We start from the raw sequence: 13,455 nt of genomic DNA on the forward strand, positions 1-13,455 counted from the left end.
GATCTGCTTGTTGACTGTGAATTTCTATATGATTGTATGTATATGTGCACATGGTTGTTTGGACTGGAGTTGGGTTGAGGCGGGTCCTGCTTTGTGTTGTAGGCTAAAATACCCAGGGCGGACCGGTTGTCCCGTAGGCCCAGCGAGCGGTCCAGATAGGCTGTAGGCCCCAAGAGGGTGGACCAGACGTGCCGAGGCTTGGAGAGTGGACCAGGCCGAATGAAGGCCTGGTGCGGGCGGACCAGTCATACTGTAGACTCAGAGAGTGGACCAGGTGGATTGAAGGCCCGGTGCGGGCGGACCAATCACACTGCAGACTCGATGTATGTGGTTAGATTCGGAGAGTGGACCAGGTGGATTGAAGGCCCGGTGCGGGCGGACCAATCACACTGTAGACTCGAGGGATATGGCTAGACTCGGAAGGTGGACCAGGTGGACTGTTGGCCGGTGCGGCGGACCAGTCCCATAGTAGACCCGAGATGCATGGCTGTTCTGTGATCGGATATGTTATGACATGTTATGCGTGTATGGTATATGTGGTTGGTATTTTTGGGATATCTCACTAAGCTTTCGGGCTTACAGTTGTGGTTTTATGTTTTTCAGGTTCTTCAGGAGACCGTGGCAAGGCGAAGGCGTGATCGTACCGCTCCTCACGATTTTGTAGTAATGTGATTCTGGGAATACGCTAAATGTTTTGTATTGAAAACCTTTTTGTAATGATTTAATGGAATCGAGTTGTTTTTGAAAAATTTAAAATTGGTTGTATTTTTCGGTCGTTACACAATCCCTACACGACAATCCTCAAGTCATCAAACAGAACATATGACCCTAACCAGGGTCAATACCATAACCAAACAAGGTTAACCTTGGTCAAAGTCAACATCCAGTTGACCTGACTCGCTGAGTTGGCCCGCCAACTCGCCGAGTCCACACTTCACTAATCTGATACAAGCTCGACTACGCTCGTCGAGTCTAGCAAGAACTCGATGGGCTCTTCTTCCTTCAAACTATCGGGACTATCTTCATCCAACTTGTCGAGTTCTTCCTTCAACTCGGCGAGTTCATCTCCCTCATAAGAACATGTCCAGACTATGACTCGCCGAGTTGTAGAACAACTCGTTGATTCCATCTTCAAAGGTTGGGGGATTGCCTTGGACTTGCCGAGTCTGTTCATATACTCGTTGAGTCCCATGATTCTCAGGTCGTTTTCGCGTCTAAACATCTATGGGACTTTCCTCCCTAACAACTGGTCCATTTGCAAAATGGATTTGGCAGTCATTACGCCTCGACTCGCCGAGTCCTAAGAACAAATCGGCGAGTCCGTCCTTGACCATTACTATGCAGTCGATTTAAGTGGGTCTTAACACATCAAAACCATAGATCTAGCCTCCTAATTTCCATTTTATACGTAAAGTTCCAAACTTGGTGCACATGCATGGGGTTTTTAGCTCAAAAATCCATAAAAGGTGCTCTACAATGTGCATGGGGCTCTAATGGCCATAGAGTTGGCACCTTTATGCCATGAGACCCCTCCAATAACTCAGATATGAAAGTAGAACTCCATGAATCACTTCACAAATCCGGAAGTGGCTTAGAAAGCCCTAAATGCACCCAAAATCTAAGCCCAAAAGATGAACAACCAAAACAAGGGGTATTTACCTTGATTGAGCTGAAGATGGAATAAGATCTCTAGATCTACAAGCCCAAACTCGAATTCCCAAGCTTCCCCCTTCCTTCCAAGCTTCACAACCACCCAAAAGCACCAAAAATGGTCTTAGATCATTGAAAGCGGCTAGGGTTTCGATAAGAGGTGTTCTGGGAGCATAAGGGATAATGGAGGCTGCAATAAGGCGTTTAAATAGGGTGCAAACCCTCGAATTTAGGGTTTTCTTTAAACAGCACCTACTCGCCAAGTCAGTCTCCCGACTCGTCGAGTAGGTCACTTAAAATGCCCGTGGATCACAACCCTACTCGACGACTTGGGCCTCCAACTCGTCGAGTCCCAAAGAAAAATACAGAAATGCTTTAAATTAAATGCGTACCGGGAATCAGGTGTTACATATTAGGTATTTAATATACATTTATTCTTTTAATTAATAATACTTCTATTAAGATCATCATATAATAATATCATATATACATCTTAACACATATATATCTATATTTTCTTCTCACAATGCATGTCGTCAAATATATATCTAACAAATATTCCACATAATAAGAATTTAATTCACATATCAACATTCCACAGATATTAAATACTTTTAGTAAATACTTGTATTAAAATCATGTTCATAAAAATAACTATGCACTCACTTGATTGAGACGGAAGATCCACGGGAAGGCAAGTTCCTCGGCTAATACTTCAACTTATCCATTTTAAACAATATAAATACGAATTTTAGTCTTCTTCAATATTCGTTCGTATTTATAAACTTATAAATTATTTCTCGATTCTTCAATAATCTCAAGAAATACTTCAAGTTCGATCAAATAAGGAACAACCAGGTAAGATCATATCGGAGGTAGGATCCGTTTGTTGAGCATCAACGTTACTAGTTGACCTAAAACCAATTGGTGTTAGAAAGGGCGCAACCTTACCCATATAGCACATTCAGCCCTCCAGGAACAGGCATTTGACTGTGGCACTCCAGGCCATTGTGCGAGGACTTGGTCGATGCCATTTCTGACCCCCAACAATGCCCCCTCAGAAATTGCTCCCTGAGATAATCGAACCCTCATCACTAGCTCTGATACCACTTGTTTAGCATCAGCGTTACTGGTTGATCTAAAATCTATTAGTGTTCGAAAGAGCACATGTCACACCCCGAAACCAGAATGGTGGAAACGTCTCGGGGTGGAGGACGTCATGTTTAGCATCACAACCATTGTACAATAGCAATCATAGTATCACAACCATTACAAAGAATATATATATATATATATATATATATATATATATATATATACATATATATATATATATATATATATATATATATATATATATATATGAAAAATGTTTACATCAGACTGAAAACTTGTTTTAAATACACCAAAAGTATGTAAAATATAAAAAACATGACTCTTATTACTCCGGCTCCTCTAAATCCAAGAAGTGTCTGTCTACTGATTTCCTGAGAAAACAAGCAGTTTAAAAGAGTATCAACATAAAGCTAGTGAGTTCATAAGCATCTAATTTTTTTTGGTGGAAAATGTTCTTTGAATTCTTTGAAAGTGTTCCTCAAGAAAATCCCATATTTTCTTATGAAAAGTGGTGTTGAAAGAGTATCTATCAGTAGAAAATAAATCATCGGTTTTAGAAATGCCGGTGATATTCTGGGAAATCCCATATTTTCCTTAAAAACAGGTTATCCGTCCTAAAGGTAGAGATGCGAATTTAGAAATCCCTGATTACTATCAGTACATATATGAAAGTAGGTTTATTACTGAAAATAAAACAAAGGAAGAGTAGAGTCCGTAAACCAAAGTTAGTTTACACTTATTTGCAAGTCGTATAACCATACTTGATATGACACATAGAGACCTTTTATAACGTTCTTCAGGCGTTAGGCTAAATGACATTTGTTCACCCCAGGCGTGTCCGCCTAACTGTTGCTAGCAGTTAAGGTGTGTGATTGTTAGTCCCGAATAGATCTATCACAAATCTCACGCTCTCCCTCCAGGAGACTCTGGTTATACTATGATAGGATTTATCCCTGTACACCTAAGGGTACAGTGTTGAAGTAGTGCCTCACAGTATCGTACAATCTAGTTTACATGTAGTGTGCTAGCGTTATACCGTAGTGAAATCCGTATGTATACCTTATGTAGTGACAATTATAGTCATGAATGCCATGTTCATGTAGTGATGTAAACTGTAAAATATATCTGGCATAATGTATATGTTTAGTAGTGAAAGTTTTTGTACTTGTTATCTTTCGAAAATCCCAAACTTTACCGGTTATAGTTTGCACGTATAGCGTAATGAATATCGATTCAGAAAAACGGTGCAATTTAGTGATAAGTTGTAAAATTTCCTTTATGCTCAAAATAGTACAAAAGGGGTTAAAGTATGAGAATTGCATGAGTTTTATATTTGTTAAAATCTCTTCATATTAATTTACAAAAGCTAGGCCTGTCAAATCGGGCCGTCGTATCGTGTTTTTGTCTGACACACACGACGCAACAAGGTTTTTTGTAACACGAATACGACACGACACGATGTCGTGTTTTTTCTCACTAACAAGAAAACGGACCAATTAAAAAACGACAACACGACACGACAAGACACGACAAAGATAATATTACATAACTATTATTTTATTTAATTCATATGTAATCATATATAACACGATAAAAACGACAAACACGGTAAACACATGCTCAATCGTGTCAATTTTGTGTGGATTTGTAAACACGAACACGACACGACACGACATCGTGTTTTTTAAACTTGACACGAACACGACACGAAAATGAATTCAAATTTTGATTTCGTCCCGATTTCGTTTCGTGTCGTGTATTTTTGTCGTGTCGTGTCATAAATTGACACGCCTAACAAAAGCACTTATGGTTTGGCTTGTATTCTCCCCCTGAAAACATTAAAAACACGGAAAATGTAGGGGTATGAACTCACCTTGAGCGAGCGGTTTGAACGAAAGACCGGTACGGGATGTTGAGTGTCAAGTGAAACCTCAAACTCAACTTGACCCTAAGAACATGTAATGACACACACAGGAGTCAAAGGAAGATATTTCACCACTAGATACGATAAAGATTCACTCTAGGGCCTTGGAACTACTTGTACCAAGTGATATAACCTTGTAGGATTGAGTAAAGGGTATGTATGGCCACCTTGAGTGTGTGTGCGGCCATGGGTGTGCGGTCGTACACTCATTAAAGAGGGTGTCTTCGAAGTGTTTTCAAGGTCCATGCTTGCATCCACGAAGTGTTTTAGGTCTTTACTCAATTGTAGTGCAAGTTAAGGGTCCTAGAAGTGGGTTTGCGGCCCTAGGATGTGTGTGTGGGCGCACACTAGAGTGTGTGGTCGCACAAGAGTGTGTGCGGTCGTAAACCCCACAAGATGATGTCCAAAATGTCCATTCCAAGGTGAAACAAGGTTAGGGGCATGTCTATCTCGAATATGGAAGTCAAACTCTCACTTTGGAGGGTGTTTCAAGGGTGTGCGGCCACCTTAAAGGGGGCGTGCGGCCACACTCACTTCTAAACGCGAAGAACAAGACGAATATTCCTCACTTATGACTTAGATAGAGTGGTCTTTCATGGATATCAAGTTAGAGGATGAATTACTCATGTTCTTGAAGCTTTGGAGGGTTTATGGTTGAAGAAGCTTGAGAGAAATGGTGTTGTGTGTTGCCAAGGTGTTAAAGGAATGAAAGGAAAGGGGTCTACCATTTATATAGGAGTGGGTGTGCTGCCTAGAAGTGAGTGTGCGTCCAAGAGGTGAGTGTGCGGCCTCACACCCATGTGTACGGCCGTACACTCCCCCTAAGGGTGTGTATGGCCCGGTTTTGTCACCCTATGGCTTGCTAACTCATTCCTAAACCCAACCTTGGTCTTACTCGAGCTTAGAACTCTCAAATGAACCCATAAACAACACGAGAAGTTAACAGAACAAGTTTAACATTGATTGAATTGGCTAAGTGTACAAGATAAAAGTTTCGGGTTGTCACAGCACAACATTACACATATAGCGCATTCAGCCCTCCAGGACCAGGCATTTGAATGCGGCACTCCAGGCCATCGTGTGAGTACTTGGTCGATGTCATTTCTGACCCCCAACACCGTTTGGTATATAGAGTATACTGTTTGGAAAATCTACTTTAAACATCTCACTAGATCTAGCCTAGATATCATTCCCATAAGTAGATCAATCACTATAATGAATAGAATTACTGACAAATCTAATTTATAAATGCATAATACCGGCTATGAATATAAATATAAGTGACACTTAAAGCGTAGTAAGTGCCGCTTAACTTATAAAGTTTCTAGTGAATAGTCGGAAAGTCGCGTCCATAACTTCGACTCCGAATATTTTTATTCATCAGGAGTTCCAACATGATCACACCTTGCTAAAAATGCCCAAGACTCAAAATTTAGATCCCAAAGGTTTGAGACAGAGTTTGAGATAGAGATTATGAGTAAGGTGTGAGCAAATTAGTTGATTTTTGCTGTTAATTATAGAATGCCCAAGGGTGTGCACCCTATCACCATAGGCGCGCCACACTTCATCGATGTGTCCAGTTCTATGTGGTGCCATGTTTCATGCTTTCACTTGTGCTACATCACTTGGTCGATGGAAGGAGAGGTTGTTTCCTTTTCCACGTGGCGCGCTCTTAGGCCTCCACATCATCATAGACACGTAAATTCTCAGATTTTCGAAAAATCATATCTCTCGCATACAAGCTCCCTTTTTGATGTTCTTTATATACATGCATTTGTATCAACGAGTACCATTAATTTCCTTCAGATCTCGACAGCTAATTCTCACTCGATTTTAACTTCATATTTTTTATAGAGATTAAACTATTAAAAATCGTGTAAAAATCGTAACTCCTTCATACAAACTCCGTTCTTGACGTTCTCTATATCGATGAATTCGTATTATGAGTACTTCAACTCTCGTTTACATTATTTTGGCTAACAATCAACCTATTTTCATTTTAGTTTCTATGTTGCATACTATGGTACTGTGTCACATCGAAACTTCGAAAAATCATAACTTCCTCACACGAAGTCAGATTTATGCATTCTTTATATGCACATTTGTGAGGCAAATTATTGGCTCGTATCATGGCAAGTTTGATCTTCGAGTTGTGCAACACAAAGATATTCTTCAAGAAATATGACATCTTCTGCAAAAACAATGACATATTCTACAAGACTGATGACACATTATTCAAGATTTTATGACAAATTCTAAAAGAATATAGTATATATTGTAATTTTTGTATATTCTTTAAGAATGATGACAAATTCTTAAAGAATGTAGTATAAAAGGTTGTTTGTCCTCTTTAAAATGCTATATATATTTTCGGTTAATGTTATAAAAACGGTTGTTTTGTGTTATAAGAATGATTTTTATTTTTGTAATATAAATTCTTGATTCTATTACAATACATTTGTTTTAACGAATAATATATTATTGTCTAATATATGTCGGTATATTTTTTAAGAATATTAATTCAAAAAAATAATAAATACATAAAAACTCTTTAAAAGAATCATATTCTTTAAGAATGCAAGAATGAAAATATGTATTTATATGTTAAATGATGTCGTATTCTAAAAAAACCGATTTAATTTGAATGTCTTCAATAAAAGTTAGATTATATATTTGATTTGTATTAATTTATTTGATTTACAGCCTAAAATGTAGGTAATTTTAATTTATCTCTATTTTATTAAAATGTAATATATGACTCTATAATTAATTAAATATAAGTATATAGTAAATGCTAATGTTAAGGATATGCACCATAAGAATCCATCCTTTAGTTTTTTAAATCTAATGACAGATTCAAAAATATTTGATTCTACCATTATATATATATATATATATATATATATATATATATATATATATATATATATATATATATATATATATATATATATAGTAAATGCTAATGTTAAGGATATGTCGTATGCTACCATTATATATATATATATATATATATATATATATATATATATATATATATATATATATATATATATATATATATAGGGTTGAGATCGGTTGAGAATTCATAGTTTCCCGGGAACCCGAGAACTAAAAGTGGACCATTAGATCAAAACAAATTCATTAAGGGCATTCTCGTAATCTTATCGATTTTATTTAATGTCTTATTTTTTGTGTTATTCTACATATTAATAGAAATATCTAAAAAATTACATAATAAATCAAATTTTCGGATTTTTTAAAAATGGTATTTTTTCAGTTTATTTTTAAGTGTAGATTTTTTAATTTTTTAAAGAAAACATGAATTTTTGTATAAAAATTCACTTTTTTGCAGATTTTTTTAAAAACAGTATTTGCAGTTTTTTTTTAAAAATAGTATTTTTTTAGTTTTTTATAGAAAACATGAATTTTTGAAAAAAAGGATTTTTTTTTAAAAAAACTGCATTTTTTAAAAATATTTAAAAATCAAGAAAAAACTTTGGAATATTTAAAAAAATACTATAATTTTTTAACTAAAAAAATCAACATTTTTGGTACATTTATGCATATTTTTACAAATGCATATATGCATATTTCATATACTATAATATTTGTAAGAAAATCATAAGAAAACTAATTTTATTTACTAATCTATAAACACAATGCAATAAGTATTTTATTCGATACAATATAAAATATAAAAAGCAAAAAAAAATGCTACAAAATTTCAAAGCATTTTCATGTCTTCTTGTTAATATATTCATATTTTCTTCAATTTATCATTTTTCACATCTTCAATATTCACCACAATTTCTTCCAAATCTACAAGAAAAATAAAAAGAATATGATTGATGCAAAAACACTCACAAAAATACATATGTGATTTACATGTGAATCACATGTAATTCATATGTGAATTACATGTGATTTACATGTGAATCACATCTAATTCATATGTGAATCACATGTAATTCATATGTGATTTACATGTGAATCACATGTAATTCATATGTGAATTACATGTGAATCGCATGTAATTCATATGTGACGAAGCAATGGAAGAGAGGAAACAAGCATAACTGGGAATCATCGAAGGAAGCTTCTTTTTAGAATTTCTTGCGTGAAGAAATTGAATCAACGGCCCCGTGGTACTCAAATTCTATTTGTGACAGCTCTGAAAACTTGAACTACGTACATACATACTTTTAAGCCCTCTCGGGGACTTTCTTAAGAATATGAAAGAAGAACCTCATGTAAATATAATTAAATGTGATTGTTCATTATATCATCATATGGATTTTCCATTAGCCAAGAATCACATGTAATTCATATCAATCACATGTAATTCATATGTAATCATATGTGAATTACATGTCATTTACATGAGAATCACATGTAATTCATATGTGAATCACATGTATGAATTACATGTGAATCACATGTAATTCATATGTAAATCACAAGTGAATCACCAAGTTAGTATGTGAAAAAATATATACATGTATAGATACCAAGTTAGTAAAAAACTATGTGAAAAAAATATGTACATGTATAGATACCAAGTTAGTACCTATATACATGCACATTTTGATCTTTGGTCATCGAATGGATTAGTATCCTTATCTAAAGTATCCTTTATGTTTGATTCTTCATACAAGGAGGATACTTCTATTTGATCATATTCTAGCTCCATAATGTTGTTCCAATGCAAAATGGTTTGATATTAGATTACAATCAGAACATGACAATTGATGCAATAAAGATGAGAATTCAAATCCCAGATAAAAACTTTTATGGCAGCTAACAAACTAACCTTCTATTTGCCTTTTTCTTTTAACATACTTTAACATCTTCCGGTGATTTTGGGAAAGGCAACTCTTCCAACTATATAAAAAGTAGAAAACAATTCAATTGCAATATAAAAACCTCAAAAACTGACAAATTGACTTTATATTTTCTTTTCAAAATTATCTTCTTGCATCCTAGAGTGACTAGCAATGATGAGGATCTGTAGTAATGTAATCAGGTGTGTTGCACCCACGAATATCATCGTACAACATATAGAACCAAATATCAATTACCGAAACAATATCTGCAAGAAAATAAAATGTAAAATATAACTGGATATATTTTCATCAAATAGAGTCAAGGTAAATAAGTTGAGGATAAATTATCAATAATTAACAAAGAAAATATTTCAAAACTTAGCTTTTATTTTGAAAATTCAATATAATCAATCAACTTCCTCAGGTCTCAACTCAACTTAGTTGTGTCACAAACTAGTTGAGATAATCATAATCTCAAAACTCTACCAAAGAAGGAAATAATAAAGAAAGCAAAAGGCTAACAATACACATGTCGGCTAACTAAGCACCCTAAAACAGACATTCAATAAGAACCAGAAAATAGTTAGACGACAATTATCAATAATTAACAAAGAAATTGGGCATTTGTCCCAGATATCATGCATTACAGATAGCATATTGTAATCTGCAAACTATCAAAAAAACTAAAAGGTGATAAATCTCTAACGCGCAAAACATCGAGCAGTTAAATTGCAAATACGTGGATGCTTACAAGTGTGTATTCTTTGCAAACTAATTATGATAATGAGACAGGATTTACTCACAGTAATGGTGATCGACATAACAATAATGAGACTGGATTTACTCACAGTAGATGCTTACAAGGGGAGGAGGTAGAAACGTTTGTGTGGACTCAGCAATGATGTGAGATTCAATAGCAGCAGCGGTTAGTGTAATGGGATCTGGTATCATATGGTTTCCGGTGAAACGAGATCGGAATAGAGGAATATCGGCACACAAATGTGGTGAACGATCAGATTTGGAGAAAGGGGAGAGGCAACGTTCGATGATTCTGACGCCGTTCGCAACATCGCGTTTGCCAACTTCGTTGGAATTTAGTTGCGATTAGAAGGTAGCATAGAATGAGGGTGTGAGAGATCATCGCTGATATCCAGGTGAAATCATTGGATCGATCGTTGAACCTTACTGTGTGCATCGAGCTCGATACTCAATGTAGCGGTAATTTTAGTGGGAATCGGCGGCGAAGAGATCATGCAGGAAAAGATTCGTCGGAAGGAGGCGGTGGATGGAGTTTCATTGCAGATCTACGATTGTGGCTTAGTTAAATCATCAACTAAATCATAATTACACACTATCTATTGACTCGATTTGATAAAGTAATATGTGTAATCAGAAGCACCATCGACTTTGACAACACAATGGGCATTTAGTCGGGATTAGAAGCCATCACAGACGGAGAAAGGAAGAGATCTCTCATGATATAGGGGTGTGGTGCTAGGTTTTGTGTCAGAGAAAAAGATTTGACGTTCTTAGAATTAAGGATGACATTTAATATGATATTTTAGTTCCAATAACACCCTTGCATCAAAAAAATAAAGATACCCCCTTGTCATTTTTTCCATTTATTTACAAAATGCCACAAGCGATCTCAACCCTTTATTTTTTTTAATCTTAGGGCCTAAAATTTGTTTCCGGATTCTCGGGAAATTATGAGTTCTCAAATGATCATATGTATATATATATATATATATATATATATATATATATATATATATATATATATATATATATATATATATATATATATATATATATATATACCGTTCAATCGCCACATAAAGTGAAAGAAGAACATAATGAAAGCGGTGTATGATCCACCACACGGGAAAGAAGCACAGGGTTTACCGCCTGGGCCTGATTCCTACTTAGGCACCTAAGCACCCCTGCACCCCTTCGGAGAAGATATATGTGTATATTAGTACTTGGCCTACTTAGCTTAACACATGTTCTTACGAATGTGGTTTGGGAATTGAGACAAATGGTAATATCTTGGAAATGGTGGGTGCTTCTCAAGCCTAATATCTTCTATTAAGTATTTTCAGACTAACCTTAACCAGCATGCTTTTTTATAATTAAAAATAAATAAATAAACAAAAACAAACTTCCATCGACAAGCAAAGCCTTAAGAAGTCGTTGTCATCGTTGATTTTTGTGGCGTGACATGGGAGTTATAATAAGCCGACACATGCCACTAAGAATTTGAACATATTGTAGAGAAAGTTTTATACGTACGACTAGCTTTATCTCATTTGTCCAAAATAAAATAAGATTTAAATTCATTGATTTTCATAGTAAATGAATTATAGATAGTGTAGCTACGGTAAACAAACGAGAGATATATTAGTAATAGTGTTATATAGTCTACAAAACCTTCTGCATATATTTTCGATAATTGACAATTTTATAGTTTATACGATACAAATAAGCAATTAACGCATGTTATCTGCAGTTTTCAAGTTACTCTTCCTATACGGAACTTTTCCTTTTATTCCGATGGCTGTTCTTTGAAGAATCCGATGAAGATGAAGATGGTGATGGTGATGATCGTTTTTTTGTTATATATCTTTGTGGATTTTCATTGTGTGATTCGGTTAAATGAGGGAAATTCAGCAAAGCATGAGACCCACGGTGCTTAAATGCTGCTCGATCGTACGCCATGGCTGCTTCCTCCGGCGTCTCATACGTCCCAAGCCATAATCTTGACCCTTTCTTCTCCGGATTCCTCATCTCTGCTGTGAACTTCCCCCATGGCCGTCGTCTCACTCCTCTATACTTCCTCTCAGGCTGTGATTGTAATGAGGGAGCTTCAAAATTCTTCACTTCATCAGAATTAAAGTCCTTCACATATGGCGTTGATTTCTGATCCTCCCCACTTGAAAAAACCTCCTCGCCAAACGTTACCACATTTCCTGTTGAGAAATCCCACTTCAACGGCATGCTTATAGCTGATCCTATGCAGGTACCGGAAAGATCACTGCAAGTCGCCGGAATGTCTGCTGAAGTATCCGGCAACTCGTTAATGGTTATGGCAAGAATAGGATCTGAATTTTTTGGGATTTCAACAATATCGTCATTGTAACCATCTAGTAAGCTAGAGATCTCTGAGTCATCCAAATTTGGCAATGGCCAGATGGGATCATCCATAAGATAGCTGGAACTCCGGCTATATGACTCACCGGAGCAAGAGTTGGCTGCAAAGAAAGATGATATTTCTTGATCAATATTTATCGAGGACTCTTCAGAGATGGCCGGAATACTCATATCATTATTGGAAACCATCAAACCGGATGGGTCGTGGAAGAAATTATCTGGATGATCATGATCATCAAGAAGATATTTACTAATGGATTCGAGAAAAGTATCAAAATCGACTTGCTCTTGTTCATACATTGTTATTTGGTTTATTAAGGGTTTGAACAAGATAGCAAGCAAAGCAAAGAGATGATGGCAATGAAACAAGGAGTTCAACCACACTTGGTCTTATATACATGGAAAGAGAGAGGCTGCGCAGTCACTTTAGTAGATTTTTTTTGAAAAAAATAGAGACTAGGTACTTTTAAGAATCAACGTCATCAAATCAATCAATTGCATATTTTTATTTTTATGATATAATATTTTTGATTTTTGGTGTCTCTTAGTATGCAATAGCTTTACATACGTCTCTTATTTTATTTTTATTTTGTTTTATTTAAAATAGTAAGCTATTACTATTTCTTTATGGATACTAAACATTATATGTTATTAAAATTTTAAAAATATAATTTATTTGATGATTTTAAAATAATGTTTTCATTTAAAAAAAAATTATATTTTTTACTTAAGATAACATTTTCAAAATTGTTACTTATTAATATACAAGCTAATAATAATAAATATTTT

At 35.3% G+C, this 13,455-nt stretch overlaps 1 protein-coding gene across 1 annotated transcript; it reads right to left on the reverse strand.

The window, feature by feature from the left end:
• Positions 1–11,850: 11,850 nt before the first annotated feature.
• LOC145062144 (uncharacterized) lies at positions 11,851–13,012 on the reverse strand. The gene has a single exon (XM_079009781.1). It carries the CDS (start codon positions 12,964–12,966, stop codon positions 12,043–12,045), a length of 924 nt encoding a protein of 307 aa, XP_078865907.1. The 5' UTR covers positions 12,967–13,012; the 3' UTR covers positions 11,851–12,042.
• Between the last annotated feature and the right edge of the window lie 443 nt (positions 13,013–13,455).

The sequence above is a fragment of the Lactuca serriola genome, chromosome 7, assembly GCF_051521515.1.
Source record: "Lactuca serriola cultivar US96UC23 chromosome 7, Lser_US96UC23_V15, whole genome shotgun sequence".
In the NCBI taxonomy this organism is placed as follows: Eukaryota; Viridiplantae; Streptophyta; class Magnoliopsida; order Asterales; family Asteraceae; genus Lactuca; species Lactuca serriola.